The 20,235-nt window shown below is 41.6% G+C and overlaps 3 protein-coding genes across 4 annotated transcripts in view; 2 read left to right on the top strand and 1 right to left on the bottom strand.

The window, feature by feature from the left end:
• The first annotated feature begins 2,497 nt into the window (after nucleotides 1–2,497).
• Nucleotides 2,498–5,716, top strand: tbata (thymus, brain and testes associated). The gene is made up of 8 exons (XM_084039855.1): nucleotides 2,498–2,850; nucleotides 3,254–3,421; nucleotides 3,535–3,623; nucleotides 3,934–4,071; nucleotides 4,234–4,315; nucleotides 4,465–4,612; nucleotides 4,695–4,735; nucleotides 5,619–5,716. Exons 1-8 carry the CDS (start codon nucleotides 2,664–2,666, stop codon nucleotides 5,687–5,689), a joined length of 924 nt encoding a protein of 307 aa, XP_083895981.1. The 5' UTR covers nucleotides 2,498–2,663; the 3' UTR covers nucleotides 5,690–5,716.
• A 3,932-nt stretch (nucleotides 5,717–9,648) lies between these two features.
• Nucleotides 9,649–13,847, top strand: star2 (steroidogenic acute regulatory protein 2). The gene is made up of 7 exons (XM_084039985.1): nucleotides 9,649–9,723; nucleotides 9,818–9,925; nucleotides 9,991–10,127; nucleotides 10,224–10,382; nucleotides 10,500–10,684; nucleotides 11,108–11,201; nucleotides 13,538–13,847. The coding sequence occupies exons 1-7, from the start codon at nucleotides 9,660–9,662 to the stop codon at nucleotides 13,640–13,642; spliced, it is 852 nt and encodes a 283-aa protein (XP_083896111.1). The 5' UTR covers nucleotides 9,649–9,659; the 3' UTR covers nucleotides 13,643–13,847.
• Nucleotides 13,848–14,219: 372 nt separating this feature from the next.
• adamts14 (ADAM metallopeptidase with thrombospondin type 1 motif, 14) overlaps nucleotides 14,220–20,235 on the bottom strand; it is a 30,562-nt gene continuing 24,546 nt past the window's right edge. For both annotated transcript variants that reach the window (XM_084040711.1, XM_084040712.1), the window contains exons 15-22: nucleotides 20,074–20,154; nucleotides 18,896–19,059; nucleotides 18,650–18,815; nucleotides 18,437–18,569; nucleotides 18,091–18,298; nucleotides 17,127–17,256; nucleotides 16,546–16,653; nucleotides 14,220–16,451 (exon numbers count right to left, since the gene is read on the bottom strand). In XM_084040711.1, the coding sequence (XP_083896837.1) occupies nucleotides 15,901–16,451; nucleotides 16,546–16,653; nucleotides 17,127–17,256; nucleotides 18,091–18,298; nucleotides 18,437–18,569; nucleotides 18,650–18,815; nucleotides 18,896–19,059; nucleotides 20,074–20,154 (1,541 nt within the window). In that variant the 3' untranslated portion in view covers nucleotides 14,220–15,900. The remainder of the gene's footprint in view (nucleotides 16,452–16,545; nucleotides 16,654–17,126; nucleotides 17,257–18,090; nucleotides 18,299–18,436; nucleotides 18,570–18,649; nucleotides 18,816–18,895; nucleotides 19,060–20,073; nucleotides 20,155–20,235) is intronic.

The raw sequence follows: 20,235 nt of genomic DNA, 5'->3' as shown, positions 1-20,235 counted from the left end.
AAGGAGACATTTAATGAAAAAGGGTTTTGTATAAGACCAAATTAAATTTCTTGTGCAAATGCCAGATAAAGTTCAATTTGCAATGTGAAGTGAATGTTCTCTTTCTTGCTCTCTCTTCTCTTTATTTTATTTTTCTGATCTTTTATCACAGCTGGAGATATCGCTGCGACTGTGTGTTCCATTTTCTTCTGGAAAAGTTATATTCTCTATCATTTTCCACTGCATTTGTGTGTGTGTGTGTGTGTGTGTGTGTGTGTGTGTGTGTGTGTGTGTGTGTGTGTGTGTGTGTGTGTGTGTGTGTGTGTGTGTGTGTGTCAATTAGGATGTTGAGATGAAAAATAGAAGAAAAATATTTTATATACAAGATGTTTTGCTCTTCATGTTTGTCCGAGTTAAACTTCACAAGGGAAGTTATTAGAATAAGATGGTCAGGAGGAACAGAAAGCTAATAATTTAAAGTGGTCTCACATGATGTGCAACCATAACCTTAAAAGATAAATCACCCATTAAAAGAAATAATCCTGCTAAAATTAAATTCATATAATAATTCTTCCAAAAAACTACTATACCTGCAGATATGGATGGGATGTTTATTCTAGTTAGTGGTAAAATAGAAGAGATAGAAACAACATTGTTAAATGCATCAGAGCAGGGACCAGTCAATATAATATAAGGCATAAATCAGAGAAAATATCAGTCATGTCAGAGAGGACAGAAACAGAAATTGGCATTATAGATCAGAGAAAATGACATCTTAAAGAAAGAGCATATTCTTCAAAAGCCCATCACTAATATTCAAGACAGATATCTTTATGTATGAATCAAAGCGTGGAATAATAGATATATATGATCAATAAACAATAAGGAGGAACAATCAATCAATGCATTTTTACAGTGTCACCTGTACGTTTTAAAAACTCAAAGGTAATGATTGAAAAGTAAGTAATTTTTTCCAGCATGGTGAAGTTAATTAAACAGCTCATGACGTTGATTAATTGAAGTTACTGTGACATTTTCGGAAATTGCATTAATTAAAGCCCAGGTTTTCAATATGTTTGAATCTGAGATCAATGAGGTTTTTAGTAAATTAATTGCTGATCATTTTTGATATGAGGCTAGCTGTACTTCATAAGTGATGGGAAAACCCTCGTTAAGCACCCCTGATTGGATTTTTAACGGCCTCCAGATCATTCCACCAAACGGAGGCAAATCCTATGGGCTGGGGTTTAAGGTCGAGTAAAACACAATCCGCCCACCAGGTGGCAGGCGCCATAACTCACCTGTACAAGTGCGTAGTAGACATATATAAAGGCTAGACGACTCACCTGCGCTGCTGGTCAATGGGGACCGACGTTGCCACATGGCGGCCATCTTGCCACAGGCAGCACGGCCACTCATAACATGAATGTATGGTACATAAACTAGTGGAATTACCATAGCTTGCTCAATATTCAACCGATTTAGATGTAGTTATGATACTGTATACTTTCATATGAAAATAACATTCAGTCCTTAGTGCATAGGCTTAGATGTTTTTATAACGAAAATAAGAAAGTATGCTGGAAAGGTGTTTACATGTTTGTATGAATATAAGGTCATTTACTTTGGCTGTGAACCCCCGGTGATGAGAGCACCAGCTCTTATCACCGGGGGTTTGAAGTGGATGGAGATGGAGAAGCTGGAAGATGGACACAATCCACACAAAACTAAAACATACAAGCTAATGGATGCACCAGGAGTATCATTTATTTGGTGTTATAAACATCACCCGCGCAAAACTCAGAAGTTACAAATGGATGGTCTGTGATGGATGAAAGAGCCTCTCCCACTGATGTAAAAGTAAACTTTGTAATAGTTCTCACAGCCTCTTGTTATTAGCCAGCTAATAAATACAACATCCACAAAGATTATCATTTAGATAAAAGATTAGATCTCAGGAAAACCTAGCCACGTTAACGTTTGTAATAAACCCCATCGTTTGTCAATCCGTCAAGAATTCAGAGAGTTAAGAGTATTTTTGTTTGTGCAGATCACTCACTTTACAACAGCTACCATAGAACCTACCAGAATAGTTGACGAATGAATGGTTGAACATACCTGAAGACACAGCTGATTGGCTACAGGGCCTGAACAATGAAATTTCACCAGCACTCGGGTTGTTTTCCTCATACATGCTCAGCCACAGCGGTAAACATGACCTTCTGAGTGATATTAAGATAAAATCCCAAGACAGAGCATGTTGTTTAAGTTCAGAAGGCGCTTGTCTAATATGTGCGGTGGAGTATTTGCCGCCTGCTGAGGTTCCATCAACTTCATTTTTAACTTTTCAACATCTCTTCATAAAGCTTTTATATCACATTGAATGTCCAGTCCACGCTGGAATGCCAGTCACTCATTGTGCACAGATGCCTTGGTTTCTTGTTTAGTGGAGGTTTCTTAGCAACAAAAGCAACACAGCACATTAACCACCAACGGCTTCGAGCTGCAGGATGTTCTCAGAGGTGAAGTGGCACCTCGAACTTCTCAAGTAACTGAAATGTTTTGCTATTTTCTTTGGTTTTAGTTTTTAGCATTTGTCGTCACAACTTCGCACATTTCTTGGGACTGGATTTTTCCCCCCCTTTCTCTCAACGCAACACAACCTCCAGACATTATTCCAAGACATGTGGTGGAGTCCAGCCTCCCGTGGAACGACAGGAGAGACGAGCCGCGGTCGAAGTAATCAGGTGCCGTTCACCCCTGAATTCACCAGGACGCCGATGAAGAGCAGCCCGCCTTTCGGCGCCATGAGTCATCAATCGTTCTTCTCCCGGCACAACCCTCACCCGCACAGGATGAAGCACATCCAAGGTGAGCATGCAGCAGGAGGAAATCATCTCCTTCATTTTGCGTAAATTGCTTTGAAAGTTACAATAATGCCTTTTCATATCCTTACCTACCTGACATGAATTTTTATTTACCATGGCTCTTAAATGCTTGTGCTTATTCCGTTGGTGTTGTGGAAACAACCCCTCTCATATTTCACAATTTGACAGAAGAGGAAATGTTTCATGAGCAGCTAGATGGCAGCCCAGAATACTAGTATGAAACATTAAAGAGACAGTGTATTATTGGCAAGAGACGATGCTTTCATCTCAGAGGCTCTGGTGAAAGCATCACCTTTCATTACTTCAGGGCATTCGTTTTGATTGTATACTTTTGAAGAGCTCAACAGGTTTTTGAACTGTGAATGTTGTGCCTCTCTTTCCCAAAGGGCTCAACGGCAGGCCTGTTTGCATGGTGAGGGATGATTGGTTCGTCACCTCATCATTATTCCCTCATCCGCTTCTCAAGAGTCACATCCTCAGGAAAGCAACCAATTCATCTTTTGCATTTCCGAATCAGAATCCTCATGGGTGGGGTAATAACAGAGACAAATCAGGTATTGTTTTTCTATGTTACGCTTACGTTTTTCTCAACGCTTCTTGGAAAGTTCTGACTTCACAAAGAATGCAAATGTGCGTAAGAATACAATTTTTTTTTCATATTTCACAGTACAATTTTCGGAGGCCTGGAGGGATGAACTTAAAGAACTCGCTGCCAAAGTCAATTTGTCTTCTCAAGCACAAAAGGACAAAAAAGAGGCATGTGTACGTTACCGATTGGAATCAAGAAATATGATGGATTGCATAATATCCTGTGCCTGACAACAAAGCATTTATGTCAAAAACAACACAATGTTTCAGCATTTCTGTTACACAATGCATGTATTGTCTTCATGTCAGTGATTGATGATGATGAGGTAACACTTCTACTCAGGTCCCAATTGTTTTAGGTTTAATCTCGTAAATACATTTCTTGTTACATACCTAAATTACGAACTTAAAAAATAAAATAAAAATCACACTGGGAAGTTTCTGGACTGAAGAATGTGATGTTGTCAATGTATTAAAGGTCCAACCAGAGGAAGAGTTTGTCCGCCGAAAGACCCAATATTCGGCTGAAACAGGGAGAATCATCCCTCCATCCACCAACTCCTACCAACGCAGACCCCTTTCCCAGCGCCAGCCCTTCCATGATCAGGAACTCATGGTGATATACTCCTCAAGTGTCAGAAACTTGCAACTGTAGTAATAATACCTCAGAGTGCATATAGCTTTTCGCCCAAGGTTGATGTTCAGGCATCTTAAGAAAACATAAGAGCAGCTTGAGTATAAATTGTGGTTCACATACTTGCTGCTGCTCTCTTGTCAGGTATTTGAGCTACTTTGCCAGATCCTGCAGACAGATTCCTTGTCTACAGTCCAGCAGTGGCTTCTGCTCGCAGGCCAAAGAGGTAAAAATGCTTCATGCATAGTGCATAGACGTCAGTGCATAGAGCTATCATTACATAGAAATGTATTCAAACAGTTGACAGAAAACCAGCAGCTTCCATTATCATACAGACGTTCCACAATCGTGCATAACCCTGTGCTGTCTCCCCAGAGAAAGACCTGGTGATGGGGATGATCAAGCGAGCTCTGGATGGTGTCGACCTCTCGGGTCGTCACCAGCAGAACCTTCAGCAGACTTTTCACCCTGCTGCATCGCTGCTGTCGGTGTGTGGTCCATGGATGAAACCACCGAGAACGAGGTCGGGATGAGCTCCTTTATCTGGCTCTTGTGTGTTTAACTGTTTTAAAGTCGTGCTGAACATTGTTGAACTACGTTCACAGCTCATGCAAAGAGACCCGAGCCGCCTGCAACGAAAAACCAGGTAAATAAATGGTGCACTATACTGTTCTCATTCTCAGGGCCATTTGAACCGTATTGTTGGTGTGGTCCGGTTTGTGTAGTGTGAGTTAATGCCTTTTAGTTTGTTTTTCCTCTTTGGTGTCCTCCCATAAGCCTTCAGATTTTCCTGTGAAGGTATAATATAAAGTGGCACTGTTGGTTGCTGTTGTTAAATAGCCGCCTCGCTCCGGCTCAGTAGAGTGCAGAGGTGGTCAAAGGAGAACCGGCATTAGTGAGCCTTGGAACATCGACAGGAGTGACAATGTGAGAACTGGCTGTATAACCCTGATTACTGGCTAACACCCCGACGTGGGCTCAAATGCTTATTCTAAACCCTAGAAGAGTCACGAATACAAAAAATAAATTGAAAAGAGAAAACATAAGTCAGTGTGAGAGTCTCTGCAAACAGGTACCGCCACACACTTCTACTAAGTCATAGTGATGATTGAGAGGGATTGTTTTTGTAGCAGCCATTACATTGGGGTCATTTATAGTATGCCAGTATGAAATAATTGATCTTTCTTTAAATTGAATGTGCAGTTTGGCACACATGTAAACCACAGATAAATGACTCTGTTCAATAGGGTGAAATACAGTTTTTCTGCTGAATATTAGTGGCCAATATTCAGTAATAATATACAATTGGGGGATGGCATTAAGTATAGAATAAAAACTACCAACGCCAAGATTTTTTTAACAATAAAAATACAGTATTTTATTTCCTAATCATTTGAAATGTGTATTTTTTAATAAAAATAACCACTATAGATGACTATAATCAATCTGTTACTTGCTAACATATTCAAGTTATTCATTTTTTTCTTTACAACACTGCTTTGAGTAAACACTTAATTATTCTTTTGTAGAGCGGATTGAAGATGCAGAAGTCCTTGAAGTCCACGCAGGAGCTCAAGACAATCCACATCAGAGTGTATAGAGGTCACTCATCTCCATAGTGATGACTCTGTTATGTCTTTTTCCTAATTATGGGGATTGATTAGTTCCCTTGTTTACTCATCCCTTTATGTATGACATGACACATTTTCTATAGCATATTTGCCATGTAGATGTTTTGTCCATATTCATTAATACATTATACAATAGGCATGTTCATATTGCATGAAACATTTGTCCAGACATTTATAGTCAATGCCAATGATGATGACGTTGGTAGTTTTGGATGAAATATTGGTGTAGAGTCACCGTCAGCCTCAGCTGTAATGTTAATTGGCAAATGTTGTCATGCTAACATGCTAAACTAAGATGGGGATAAACAAGTTAGAATTGATATAGACAAACTATAAATTCATGCTGTTTCATCCTGGTTAAAGTAAAAAAAAAACCTTCCCAACTGAATATTAATCATTCCCTTGAAAAGAGTTGCATTTCTCATATTGGCATCGTTCTACACAATGGAGGTGCTTCTTCTTCTTCTCTCTCTCTGTCATTTCTATTGTGGATAAAAGGTTAAATGGATCAGCAGCAAATCTAGAGCACAATCTGAGTCCAGCACCTGGCAGATCAGGTCGGATCTGGCAATAAATTAAAAGGACAGGATGAAATGTCTCAATATCTAATGTTATTTCAGATTAGTTAGATGAAAAGAACCTGGCTGGTATTGCAGTATTCAATTTTTATTTTAATAATAATTTAATAATCCCATAACAAAAAACAAAAAAAAACAAAAAAAGAAATCAAGAAATCTCCCACATGAAATAACTATCTAATTTGGCAGAAACTTGTTGATCAAACAGAGCTTCAAAATATGGATCCCAAAAATATAAAATAATAATATCATCAGGCTTTAGCTAGACTGATTCAATATTTGCTAGAATAAATTACCTTCTCACCTTCTATTGTGGCAATTCTACCCACAAGAAAACAAAACAGATGACATAGGGAGACAAGATGAGAGGTTGTTTGTTATAACGAGCTCTAATTTTAAACCTAGTTACACCTTAAGTACAGGGACTATTGTGGGGAAAAGACAAATAATTTATTTTGCCTTTCAATCCATAGTGACCTCCACTGAAGGAAAGAAGAGTACATTTAATTGTAATCTTAAACCTTATTTATTAAGAAAACTATAAATTCCATCCCCAAACAAGTCCCTTTGTTCCCTTGGGCCACTAATGCACCAGAGGGCTATTCTAACATGGCTTTTAACCATTAAACCATCAAAATAGCATATCATTCGAAGTGAATGCCATCCATTTGTTGCCAAGGAAACACAATCGAGCCTCGAGTGAAGAATAAATATAAAAGAAAACAGAACCAGAAGAAAAACGAGTGTTTGAATTACCAATTAAAATAAAAGCAAAGAAACCCTGGGGATTAGAAGACATACCACACAAGGACTTTTGTCAATAAATAAAAAACAATCCAATCCATAAGCAACGGTAATTAGACAGGCAGGATGTGCAAAAGTATGAGCTGCACACATTAACCTTCCCGGCTAACAAGAATATAGATAAAGAGATTATTATTGACATCATGATTCCTGGTACATTAGAGCTGAGTTTACAGTTATAAATGTGGAATATACCAAAGCGTTAAATCATTACAAGTTCAAGGAAATATTAGATATAATATGGCAAACTGAGAAAAACTAGAACAACAATGCTGAGTGAAAAGGAGTCAACACGGAGAGGACACACCGATGTTCACCCCAGAAACAGCTTTTCTCAAACTGAAGAGAAATGACGATAAATGATGAGAAACGCTACTCTTGTTGACTTTAATTATATCCATAATCAAAGTTAATAACTGATATGTAAGGCTGAGGTGATCCTTGCTCCTCTGAGCAGAAATAGCAGCTATGCTACAGTCTTCAAGATGGCGGAGAGGAAGGACTTCTGGGTCCAAGGAGGATCAAGAAAATATCAAATAAGAGATAAACCCCCTGATTCCCTGCTGTATGAACCCAGTTGACCTCTGACGTGAGCACTGGGTTCCAGAAAGCTGGTTTAGCAAAGACTCTGTTGAGATGAAACGTCATATAGAACTCTGCACCCTCTTTCATGCCACATGATGCATTCTGCGTTATGCAATCATGTCCCAGAATTTCACCACTTTGGCGCCCTGACACGGAGCCCTAACGTTGCGCTCTAAAGTGCACATAATTGCACAAATGATATCATGGATGGTTCATGCTGAGGGTCCGAGTGGCTATTCGTCAACACGTCCTTGCTAAAGCATGCCTCTTCCCTGCTGGCGTGACTGTAGTTGGAGGTCAGCTGGCCTGGGCCGCAGGTGGAGTTCAACATTGGCGTCATGAATCCCTCTCACAAGGACACCTGTTGGCTCGGGGCGATAAGAGGCAGCTGTCTGCAAAGGCTCTATCAGCAGCGGGTCGGCAAGGCAGCGGAGAGGGCGGCATTGGGCTCTCGACCAAATGTTTGACAGATCTGACAGTAACTCCTCCTCACGCACACACAGCCCTCGTATCACACAAGAACAGAGAGTGGAGCCCCTCCAGAGTGAGAGGCTGGAGTTGAATGTGGATAGTAGAGGGCAGATGTGAGTCACGTGGATGGAAGATCCTTAGTTTAAACAGGAAAGGTTTTAGTGTGTGATATTTCATGTGCCATGCTTATTAGATGCCATAAATAAAACGATTACATGAGTGAGTGAGCCTTCATGAATTCATTAAATGCATTTCAATGATAAACATGTTCCCAGGGTCACTTTTATTCACATAAATAATAATTTGCCAAAATCATCTCCTCTGACCTTCTCTGAACAAGTCATACATATCATGCTGACCTTACATTCCTGGTTGGCCTCAAGGGAGAAAGGATGAGGATAATGAACTCAACCCCACAGAAGAAAGGTCACCAAAACAGGCGCTGTTGGAGGATTAACCTAGCCATCTTCTCCTGATCACCTTCGTGTCCAATCTACGCACGAGTAGTTCAGCCCAGCCGACATGACATTTATGATCCGAGTCCACAACTATGTGTTATCTCTGCCACATAAACCCCTTAATTATTATTTGTAAGACTGCCACTTCCAAGGATGAATATAAATAACTAATAAAAATCACTTCAATAGAAATGATCATTTCAAATCGTAGTATCGTGTGTTATAATGACATCGACAGCAGTACATTTGCATCTTTTCACATTCAATTAACTTATTTTAATGCCAAATTATAACAAATAATGCCAAATAATAATTATATTGAGACCCAATCTTCCTCCGTGAGGACGTGCCGACAGGAAAAAAATCCCCTTAACAGGTGGAAAGCTTGAACACAACTTGGGAGAGAGGGACATGAATATGTACAGTAACAACACTAATGATAATAAAAAACATGATCCACTGCTGCACTATTTTTTTTTCTATCTTTGTGCGACACTTCATTTCCCTCGACACCTACGACATCTCAAGCATCCTGTATCGGTTTCTGCCAATTAGTGCCAAGGGCTTGCAGTGAAAGTGTCACGTAATTTCATCGGCTGACTAAATATAACCTCAATATTTTGACCATTTCGTGGTTTACGTGGTGTCAATCATAACCCGTTAATCATTTTTCTTTTCGCCTGGGAGGAATTAAAAAGGAACTAATCTGCTGAAGCTGTGGAGCTCTGTCTGCACTTTTTTCTGTAGTTTGCACCGTCGCGGTCGTTGTGTTGAAAGAGAAATTCTCCAGATGTGCTATCAAATGTGATTTAAAATGGACCAAATGCATTAATCCTAGATCCTGCAGAGATTTTCTCCTCTGACTTGCATCCAAAGCCGTGTTTTAGTTAATAAAGCTCTTGTCAAGTGTGGCCTTCGGGACAGAATTCTGAACATGTCCTATCTTCTTCTCTGGCCCTTATCTCCGAAATGTCCTTCGCAGGCCATATAAAGACGCGAGGCGCACTCTGTTGCTTTGCTGTCACTGCCAAAAGACAGACAGCATGCTGCCTGCCGTTGTTAAGCTCTGCTGTGGCATCTCCTACCCACATCTGAGGAGTCTGGCAGGTAAACGCTCCATTATCGTGTTCTTCTTTATTCCTTTTTTGCTTATGCTGGGTAAGTGACTGAGCTTTTCTTTTCTCTTTTTGTCCCTGCTCAGGACTTCAACGCACAGCTGTGGCAGTGATAGGCCAGGAGCTCACACACCTGCAGAGATGGGGACAGGCCAAGCATCGTATGAGAACACATGCTGGATTGAAGTATAACGGTAAAGAGAAACTCTGGCTTCAGAATGTTGTTGTTGATAGATTGTTAAAGAGTAATCGTTTGCAGAGGCCACACGTGAAGATACAAAGCCTGTGGATTCGAAAGAACATCAGCTGTTCTATGTACGGCATGGCCAAGAAGCAATGAGGAAGGCTCTCTGTATGCTGGAAGACACCCAAGGATGGAAGGTGGAGATCATGGAGGTAACATCTGATTGTTTCTTCTCCGAAAGATCATTTGGCTCCAGTTAAGTGACCATTGTGTTGTGATCACGTGTGTCTGCTTGTTTGGTGCTACAGAGCGAGGGGGATGTGATCTGCAGCAAAGTGATACCTGGGGCCGGGAAGGTCTTCAGGCTGGAGGCGGTCCTGGAGGCCAGCGTGGACGAGCTCTACGAACTCCTGTTTGTCAGAGTGGAGGAGATGCACCAGTGGAACCCAAGCATAGAGCAAATCAAAGTGAGCCGCATAATTGCAGCAAGAAATGTATTGTTATATTGTTGGATCTCTCATCACAAACATTGCATTGAAATTCAGTCCACGTAACGTTTTGCAAACTAAATTTGCGTCTCGTAGGTTCTGAAGCATGTTGGCCCGGGAACGGTCGTCACACACGAGGTTTCGGCCGGGACAGCAGGGAATCTGATTGGTCAAAGGGACTTCCTGAGTGTCAGACACAGTTCCAAACAAAAGTCCAGCGTTTACCTCGGAGGTGCAGCCATTCAGCTGGATTCCTTCCCACCTCAGGCAGGCTTTGTGAGGTAGGAACAAAATGCATACCGCACACACACATCTGTTATTTACAGCATCTTTGTAGAGTAATCTCTTGCAGGTGGTAAAATGTCAGAACACAGTGGGAAAATCAGCTCTACAGTAATAAATGTCAAAAGTGTTTTTGATTTGCTCTCTCAATTTGTTCTGACAGTCTGTGGTAAAATGCTCAGCTCCAGCTGATATCAGTGGCCTTAAATGTCTGCAGTCTTATCGCATGTGATTAAAAAAATCTATCAGACAGATGTCAGAGGGAGTGTGGGGATAGAGGAATAGAACAAAAGCTTTGAGCTAAATGACAATGACTATACTACCATGGTGATGTTGCTAATGCTTACTATTATTAACCACACCATCTAAATGTATTGTATTACAAGCAGCTGTGACAATCGATAAATATGATAATTTCACAGAGCCGAGGACGGCCCAACCTGCATCATCCTTCAGGCTCTGGACGAGGATATGGGTAAAAGCCGCTTTACGTGGCTTCTTAATATGGATGTAAAGGTAAATACATTTGTATTGCATTTGTCCTTTCCTGAAGAATAATAGGAAATGGATGTGCAAGATCCATTACTTGCAATTTGTGCAATAAATGTATATTACACAGATGCACTCCGATCTGTGCGATGTTCATTTGAAGCTGCTCTTCCACTTATTTCTCAATATTTTGTCTCATGTCATAACATGGAGCTTAGAACAATGATGGATGAAGACTAAAAATACTTTGGAAAGAAATACAATCTCGCAAAAACTGCTTTTTACATCAGTGAGAGTAAATAGATTAAATGAGATTAAATGGAAAAATGCCTTCTTTTTTTGCTTCAGTTTATATTATTTATCTGTTTTTTAATTATTTTTTTAAAACAATTCAACTATATCAAATTAATACAATATTATTTTGAATTACAACTTTTGTTCATAAAAAAAGTCAGTGTTTTTTTTGTTATTCTGTACATTGAAATTCTTTTTGACCTTTGATAAAAATATACATAATAAAACATTTTAAATAAAATCACAAGAACATTACATAGTATATACATATTGAGGACAATAGCAATGACAGCAATGGACAAGGACATGAGGAATATAAATATTGAATAAGTACAAAGTGGAATGTGAGAGTGAGGTCGTTGTCCTGGCAACATGATGCCAAGTCCTTGACTCCTCTCTGTAGGCGGTCTCATCATTGTAGGAGATGAGACCCAGGATGGTGGTATCGTCTGCAGATTTAAGGATGGAGTTGGAGCTGCGTATGGCCTCACATTCATACGTCAACGGGGCATACATGAGGGGACTCAGTACGCAGCCCTGAGGGGCTCCGGTGCTTAGGGTCAGTGCAGAGGAGGTGAGGTTGCCCATTCTCACCACCTGGGGTCTGCCCACCAGGAAGTCCAGGATCCAGTTGCTAAGAGAGGTGTTAAGGCCCAGGATTCTGAGCTTGGGAACGATCTTAGCGGGCACAATAGTTTTTGAGTCTATGAACAGCATCCTCATGTAAGTGTTTCCTTTTTCCAGATGGGAGAGGGCGGTGTGTACTGTCAGGGCGAGGGCGTATTGGGGCGGTATGCAAATTGAAGGGGGTCAAGATGTCGGGGAGGATGGAGCAGATGTGGGTTTTGACAAGCCGCTCGAAGCACTTTGTGATGATGGGGGTCAGGGGTCAGGTCTACAGGGCATTCGTCATTGTAGGAGAAAACGAATTACCTCACAGTTTTCATTTCATCATCCTATGACCTTTTGTTTTCCCCCTTCCCGGACAAACGCCAAGAAACGTCCCTCTCTCAGCTCTCTCACATTGATCATTCCAAGGCGAATGAATGGTCCCTGTTGTGACATTGTGTAGAGAAGCCAGTCTTGTTCCGAGAGAAGTCGCGCTGTGACTTCTCAGGAAGTCTTTCTCTAGGAAATAGGTGTGTATTGAGTCAGGAAATCCACTCTGTATATAAGCCTGGCTATAGTCCCACTCGTTGTGAACTTCCTTCTCCACTGACAGTGATTCAATCTCATCTGAACCAGCCACAGAATTGGACCCGAAGAGTTTTTCCTCCACATCAAACAGGCATGTAATAGAAGGTTTCTTTGGTACAAGGACTGTTTGAACCAGGTGGGGACTGAAGACGGTTTCAGGGAGAGGTTATATATGGAGGCGAACACCTCCGCTAGCTGTCCCTTTGAGGACACGGCCTGGAAGTCCATTTGGCCTTGATGACTTCAGAGGGTTTAATCTTTAGAAAGCTCTCCTCACATCATCTGTTGTTAGGGACAGAGTGCAGTCTGGTCCTAGCCTAGCCTCAAACCGTGTATAGAAGCTATCGAGCTCGTCTGGGAGAGAAGCAGCTGGCTGGGTATCTCTGCTATTTCTTCCTTTGTAGTTGGTGATGGATCGCAGTCCACACCACATGCGTCTGGGGTCAGAGCTGTGGTAGTAAGACTCCAATTTGTCTCTGTAGGATCTTTTAGCGTCTCTGATGGCTTTCTGTAGGTCATAGCTGGACTTCCTCAAATCCTCCAGGTTCAGAGTCAGAGTCGGTGTGTCCATGAATGTCTCCTTCAGCTGCAGCACAGAACATCTGCCAATCTGTAGTTTCAAAAACTCGTAAAAATGGTGTATCTTTTTTTTAGGCGCTGTCTCGGTTGGGAGGAGAGGAATGGAGGTGTGATCCACCTTACCAAAGGCAGAGGGGGGTTTATAGCTTCCCCTTATTTAGTGTTATTTATCAAATATGGATTGTAAAAACCAGAAATGGTATAATTGATTGAACACACGAATACTCACTCACGTCTAACCAACAACCATAAAACTTTTCAGGGGTGTAAGAATGTCCTCCTGTTGTTCTCAGGGCTGGCTGCCGAAGTCCATAGTCAATCAGGGTTTACTCCGAGCACAGCTGGATTTCACCAGACACCTCCGCAGACGTCTCACAGCGAGCGCCACCCTGGGCTAACTGAGCCCGTGGGACACCCACACCGCAGCAGCACCCTGCCATCACTCACGGGGGGAACACTGGGTGACAGCCAGGCACAAGGCTGCCCTTTAAGTGAGTCGACTCGCCTCCTGGAGGAGATGCTCAGCTCCTCCAGGGGTGAGAGACATTAGTGTCAGCAGCCCGGTGGCCAGCCTGGCAGAAGGTTATAGGAATTACTGTCACAGAGTGGCACTCAGACCTCAAGATGCCTTCTTGATTAGGAGTCATCACTGTAGCTAAGTGAAGGACATAACCTGAATAAAAGTGCTTGAATGAGCCTTTTTTGTTGTTGTTGTTGCCTGATTCCTTTTCATCCATCATTCATCCATTTGAAAAAAATACTTTGAATGCAACATAACAGGAGCCTCCCTGCTCTAATAAGAGAATGCTTACATGACTCAATTCAGACTGAATAAAATGGAAGGATTTGTAAAGAATGACTCAGTGTACAAAAGCTACACCCGAAGGTCACATAAGAAAAAGCGAAATATAACACATACATAACAGTAAATGGAGGTGAAATAGAGTGAAGTGAAACGACAAGCATCTCAGTTTTTTTCAAACGTGTTTTACTTTGTTCTCCGTACCACTTAAAAATTCAATAAATATTAACATTTAAAGCTTTCATTCACGTACGTATATACAAGAACTATACAATAGACATAATGACGTTATGAACTGCAATGCAGGAATGATGTAACAATATAACCAACCACAGTCTGTAGACTTACAGCATCACCTGTAAATATATATATTTTTTTTTACAATAGCAACATACATTACGTTCGATTCCTGGTTAATTTCTTTTTATAACTTGACATTTACACTATATACATTATTATCTGAAAAATATACCAGTTACAAAAAAGATAACAATGAGCTTTTTTTTTTCTAAAATCTTTTTTTTTTTTTTTTTTTTTTAAAGCGTTAAGTGAATGACTTCCACAAAGGCAGACAGAGGGCATGCTACAGTGGGGTTGGCTTGCAGACAGTCATGATTTTTTTTTTTTTACCAGTGAGGAGAATCACCAGTACATTGGATTTCAATTAAAAAAAAAAAAAAAAAGAGCACCGGGGACAGAGAAGCTATGAGACTTCCTGCCAGGAGTGATGTCTAGTGAGTCTAGAGGGTGCCACTGGAATAATTATAGACTTAACAGCCCTTTTATATTCAATTTCATACATTTAAAAAAATCCATTACCTATTCAATACATTTAAATCATGAGGGGACACAGGGAGTCAGCTAGGCTACAAAGCGGGAAGGAAGTGAATAAGTGCATTTCCCCAAATGTCGAACTAACCCTTTAAAAGGAGTTTTTTTTTTTCTTAAAAAAAAAGAAGGTTACTATAGCAACAGGAGCGCTGATTGGCCTGCTGCACCCCTCTGCTGAGCATATGAGTTACTGACACAGACCCTGTGGGTCGGGTCGCCATTTATTTTTTAAGGCGCCGCAACATTTACTCATCTTGAAACGTGAGAGAGCTGTCCTTAAATTTCAGCAATCATCAAATAGGAAATGAATTGTGAGCAACATCAGTAAAAGGGATCAGAGAAAACACAATTTAAACGTTTTTAAAAATATTTTTGCCATCCTATTTTGAAATTCCAAAAATTCTTTAAAACAGAATAAGAAATTAAAATGATTAATCCGCTCATTTACTTTGCGTTGTTCAATGTATCATTAAATAAACAAATTAACACTTTAGCAATACATTAATTGATTAGAATTAACGCTGACATGGTCCATAACTATTCTGGCACACTCTAGCCTCCGTAGCCGACACGCGCACCTCTAAAAACCATAGCCGTTGACCTCTCCTCACATGTTCACAATACAAGTTCAATAGTAGTTCTAATGCACTTGAGAGAAGAAAAAAAAACAGGATTACACAACTGTACACAGATAGAAACATGAATGGAGCAATGCAGTCATCACATTTTGAACACGTCTTGTAGTCGTTTTAGTTTACAGCACCTGACAACTTTTTTTTTTTTTTATATTCGAAGCACAGAGGGCAGAGCGACGCTGCCGACAGATCACTCTGGAGTTTTGATGAGGTAACCATCGCTGGTCTGGTCTAAGTTCACTGGCATGGAAAAAAAAACAAAATCGTTGTAAAAATAAAATAAAATAAAATAACGAAAAATATCTGCAGCAAGACTGTGAGTCTATCAGATGCTGCGAAGAGCTGAGACCATCTCACTGAGCAGCATGTTCACAACATCGCTCGCTGTTCATTTCCGAGCCGAAAGGGTTCTGTGACTCGAGTCCCTCTCGGATCCTAAATCGTCCCTTCTTGACCTGGCAGCGACTGGGCCTAAAGTGCTGTTTGGACTGTGCTCTTTACTGGAGTCTGCCGTGGGCCGCGGGGGCCCTGGAGGTAGAAGAGGCCCCGGGTCGGACTCTCCTTTCCCGGCTGCGGGGAAGGAGTCGCTGGTGGTACCCTGGGGCAGAGCAGCACCTGTGGATGGGGAGGCTTCGGCGGCGGCGCTGGTTGGCACCGGGGCCGTGGAGCGGAGCCGCCTGCCGACAGCTCTAGTGGTTTGTGGCGGGCTCGGGGTCGTAGCGGATGGCGGAGCCTTGGGCGACGCCGGGTGAGAAGGAACAGAGGTTTCAGGCTCAACTGAGACCACGGGGGTGTTCTGGAGGTCGGGAGCATGTGTGGCGAGGTTTTCTTTCTTGTTGCATGACTCACAGCAAAGCTTATTATATCCAGGGATGGAACAATATCGGGCGAGAACCTCCATTTGACAGAAGATTGATTTATCCCCGAGACATGGTTCATCTAGTGAGGAGATGTGAGAGAGCGGACATCAGAGGATTGATTGGAAAAACACGATTGTTTTTTTGTTTCTGACATAAATGACATATCATCTTACTTGAAGAGATTTTGTGGACGGGGTTTTCAGGAGCCCTTTGGTGTACGGCTTCGTCTTTTATTGTGGAGTTTTCCATCGTTTCAATGGTGAGAGGAGACACTGGCTGTCCTGGAGGGGAGGACAAAACAGCAAACGGAAATAAGACATTAAACAACCATGAGACGATCTTTTTGCAAACCTATAATAAAGTTTGCTGCTATATATAAGTATGCAGAGCACCACCTGGACCTGCAAAGGGAAAAACACACACCCTGATCTTCGAAGAGGAAGCAAAATGAGAAAACCTGCAGGAATGTTTCTCAGTTCAGACGGTTTCACTGTTTCAAAGGACATACAGAAGCAAGGAATAGTTGATGCGATCGACCATACAAACCAGAAAACTGTAGTCAACAACACCATGTTTATGCCAGCATCCCAAGGTGATTGTGACGTGCGTGATACAGCAGACCACCCACATGCTCTTCAAAAGAAACTGCTCAAAGCTTTCTGCATCCATAATATAAAAGATATGACAGAGGCCGTTTGTACGACAAAGCAAGCTGAAAAATGGGTATTGTATAACACGCATACGTGGATCTCACCTGGACAGGAACTCAGTTTGCAAATGAGGACCGTTTCTGGCTTCTCGCCCTCACATTCCCCGATGGTGTTGTCGCTGGCCTTGCAAACCACCTGCCGCTGCTGGATCCCTTCGCCGCAGGTCACCGAGCACTGCCGCCACCATCAACACACACACAGCTAATTAGCACTTCACTGGAGGACGAGGAAATGAGTCCTAACACCGCCACAGCGCTCCGCTAACACACATTAGGGTCTACCATTCTATTATTCTACTAATTATATCTTCACACATGGACCCAGACCAGCACTTTGCCCTGACATGTGATTCGTTTGCCCTCAAGGTGTCATCATTTTAATTAATTTATGTTAATCAGTTTTTATATTTTATATTTAGCCAATATATGCACACCCATTCAAATAAGGTGCTAAAAAAAATGGGAAATGGTCAAATTGCAAAGTAGATTTATTACAAAAAGGCATTTTTTAAATTGGATTTGCCAAAAATAACAAGCCCTTTGTGTCCCAAGCAATCACACATAAACAGAACATTACAAGCTTTTCTTTAAATTAGTACTGATTGGATTTAAGACCAGGATTTGGATTCTGTAAATCCATCACTTTACTTCTTTGCAGCCAGTGATAGATGATTGAATCGACCTGGATGCACCTTTAAAACTTAAAAAGTAAAGAGTAATGTCTAAACCGGTTGCTCGTGGGCTGAAAATGCAACAATAACAGGCTTAATGCATCTCTATTTGTGGTCATTGTGAGTCTCCTTTTAGTTGCTGAGTGATCCATCCATGGTTGCTAGGTAACATCCTAATCAAATCAAATCAAATTAATTAAAACGGGAGTTACCACAGCAACACTTTGGGGTGGGGGGGGGATATATATTGAATAATTAGTAACAACTAATGGCTAATTTGTTTGTGTGGTTCAGAGTGCCTAAACCTCTGCTGAGTGAATGATGGTGTCCTGACTCACCTGAGACCACGCCCCTGTCCTCCACTGGGCGGGACACGTGGTGTGGTTACAGGCCCTCCTGGTCTCCGGACGATCCTCCGGACAGTGTTTGCTGTGCACGGGCCTGTTGGTGCCGTTGTGGAGCGCCTGCATGCACTGCACCACCCTGGTCTGGTAGCCCAGCTTCCCGCAGGTCTTGCTGCAAGGAGTCCACTCGTCCACCACCCACCTGTCAGCACAAAAAGGTTTTTTTTTTTGTCACGCAGCAATTACATTTCCTTTTATGGTTTATGCCGGCACGGAGCCTTCAGTACCAGTTTAAGTCCTCCTCTAGCTTTTGACCATCTGACAGCTGGAGGGCACTTACGTGGGCTGGCTGCACTCTTGGACGTTGCAGCGTTTGCGGATGGGTTTGGGCTTTTTGCTGGTTTCACAAAAGTTCCTATGCACCAAGCGGCTGTCACTCTTCCTCCTGCATCCATATTTGGTGTACTGAATGCCTGAAATGGTTAAGTATGAAATGAACCTCCCAGGCGTCCAGTAAATCAAAAAATCTGAACTCACTTAACTTTGCACTTACCTCCACCGCAGGGTTTGGAGCACTGAGACCAGCTCTTCAGTGCCCACTCGTAGGTGTCCAGTTCAGCCAGAAGGACATTGTTGTTGGTAATCAGCGGCAACAGGTCCTCGTGGATGATATACTTATATGTCAGGCTTATCTTTACGTCCTCTTCCTGGGGAATGACCTGCAACGAGGTGAAGGAGGCTCATTAGAAAAACGGCGGAAGAGTGAAGTGATTGCTGACCTTGCCGCGGTGCCTCTTACCAGCACCACGATGCCTTCATGCAGAGGACCGGTGGTTTTCAGAATCTCCTTCTCCCCGTCGAGGGAATACTCCCACTGTAAACCGTTCTCGATGAAGGTCTTTGTTTCAGCGTCTTCACTTTTTGCATTCAGTATGAAGTTTCCAGTAACTTGATTCTTCACAGCTGTCAGTAATGAGTGAAAAAAAAAGTTTTTTTAAATATTTTTTTTATGCATATGCGGTGGGAAAGAATGCACATTGTGGTCGCTTTTAGTTCAATTCATTAAAAAAATCCCCCCCGAAAAAAATTGAAGAGAAATTCGGGGATGAACAACTCGGGAGATTTTTCCTTTAAGCAGCGAGCGTGTCAGTATGTATTTTGAGATGTTTGGCGCTGCGGTTAGCCAACAGTAATTTCTCCCAAGTTGTGTGTCATCTCTTCTTCCCATGAGCTAATAAAAGCCAGAGGAAAAGAGGAGGAAGAGGGAAGGTTTGGGCCGAACGCCACACTGTTCCTGACTCACCATCGTACAGAGAGCTATTGTGAGATGAAAGATATGAGTTTGTCACTCAAGAGTTTCCGACACTCCAAACATACATTTACATTACATTAATGCAGCGGCGTAACTTAAATCCCAGAGCTATTTCTGTCTTTTTATATCGCCATAATAACACCTGTGAGTGGCGTTTGACAAGTAATAGACTTTAGAAACAAATACATACTTCAGAACAAATTTGTCAGTCAATTGTTCTCTATCAAAAACTGGTTTGTCATATTTACTGCATGCTGGGTTTTTTTTTACATAAAAATCAAGAACCAGCACGTCCTGCTCATTCATTTCCTTTTACAGTCCATTTTTATTTAATAAAAACCTTCATTGTACAGTGCTTCAGGGACAAGTCAAACTGAGACACGAAGGGACCGGAGGTGAGTTACATTTGCAGACTTTTTATTAACAGAAACTTTATCTTTATCTATCTCTGACAACATTTCTGTGAAAAACAGAAAGGTGTGTGATTTAAAATCTTGAAAGTTGCAAACTCTTGTGAGAGGAAGGACAGCAATTGTTGTCAGTGTTGATTCACAGTAATGCATTTCAACCAAATAGTTATACTTTTAGAAAGACTTGCTGTTCAAAAAATCACATTTTTTAGTCTGTCGGATCCACAGTTGGAAATGGATGTGCGTTACACTCACCAATTATATGAGGGGAAGTCTCATTCTCTTCGATAACAATGTGGCGGGCTCCTATCGGGATGTCGAACATTTTCAGCACTCCTAACAAGACAGAGACATGGAGCAGTTCAGCTGGGAGCAGGAACTTATTATTCTGGCCTGTAATAGAAGCCAATTATTTAG

Source organism: Eutrigla gurnardus (assembly GCF_963514095.1).
Source record: "Eutrigla gurnardus genome assembly, chromosome: 22".
Taxonomy (NCBI): Eukaryota; Metazoa; Chordata; class Actinopteri; order Perciformes; family Triglidae; genus Eutrigla; species Eutrigla gurnardus.
This window is presented reverse-complemented; position numbering and strand designations above follow the sequence as displayed.

Excerpts from the sequence above, each read along its gene's own strand:
- tbata (XM_084039855.1), top strand. The coding sequence starts at position 2,664 with ATGTGGTGGAGTCCAGCCTCCCGTGGAACGACAGGAGAGACGAGCCGC. Across the intron at positions 4,316-4,464 it reads TCTGCTCGCAGGCCAAAGAG|AGAAAGACCTGGTGATGGGG; the intron begins GTAAAAATGCTT and ends CTGTCTCCCCAG. Across the intron at positions 4,613-4,694 it reads ATGAAACCACCGAGAACGAG|CTCATGCAAAGAGACCCGAG; the intron begins GTCGGGATGAGC and ends CTACGTTCACAG.
- star2 (XM_084039985.1), top strand. The coding sequence starts at position 9,660 with ATGCTGCCTGCCGTTGTTAAGCTCTGCTGTGGCATCTCCTACCCACAT. Across the intron at positions 9,724-9,817 it reads ACATCTGAGGAGTCTGGCAG|GACTTCAACGCACAGCTGTG; the intron begins GTAAACGCTCCA and ends GTCCCTGCTCAG. Across the intron at positions 10,383-10,499 it reads CAAGCATAGAGCAAATCAAA|GTTCTGAAGCATGTTGGCCC; the intron begins GTGAGCCGCATA and ends TGCGTCTCGTAG.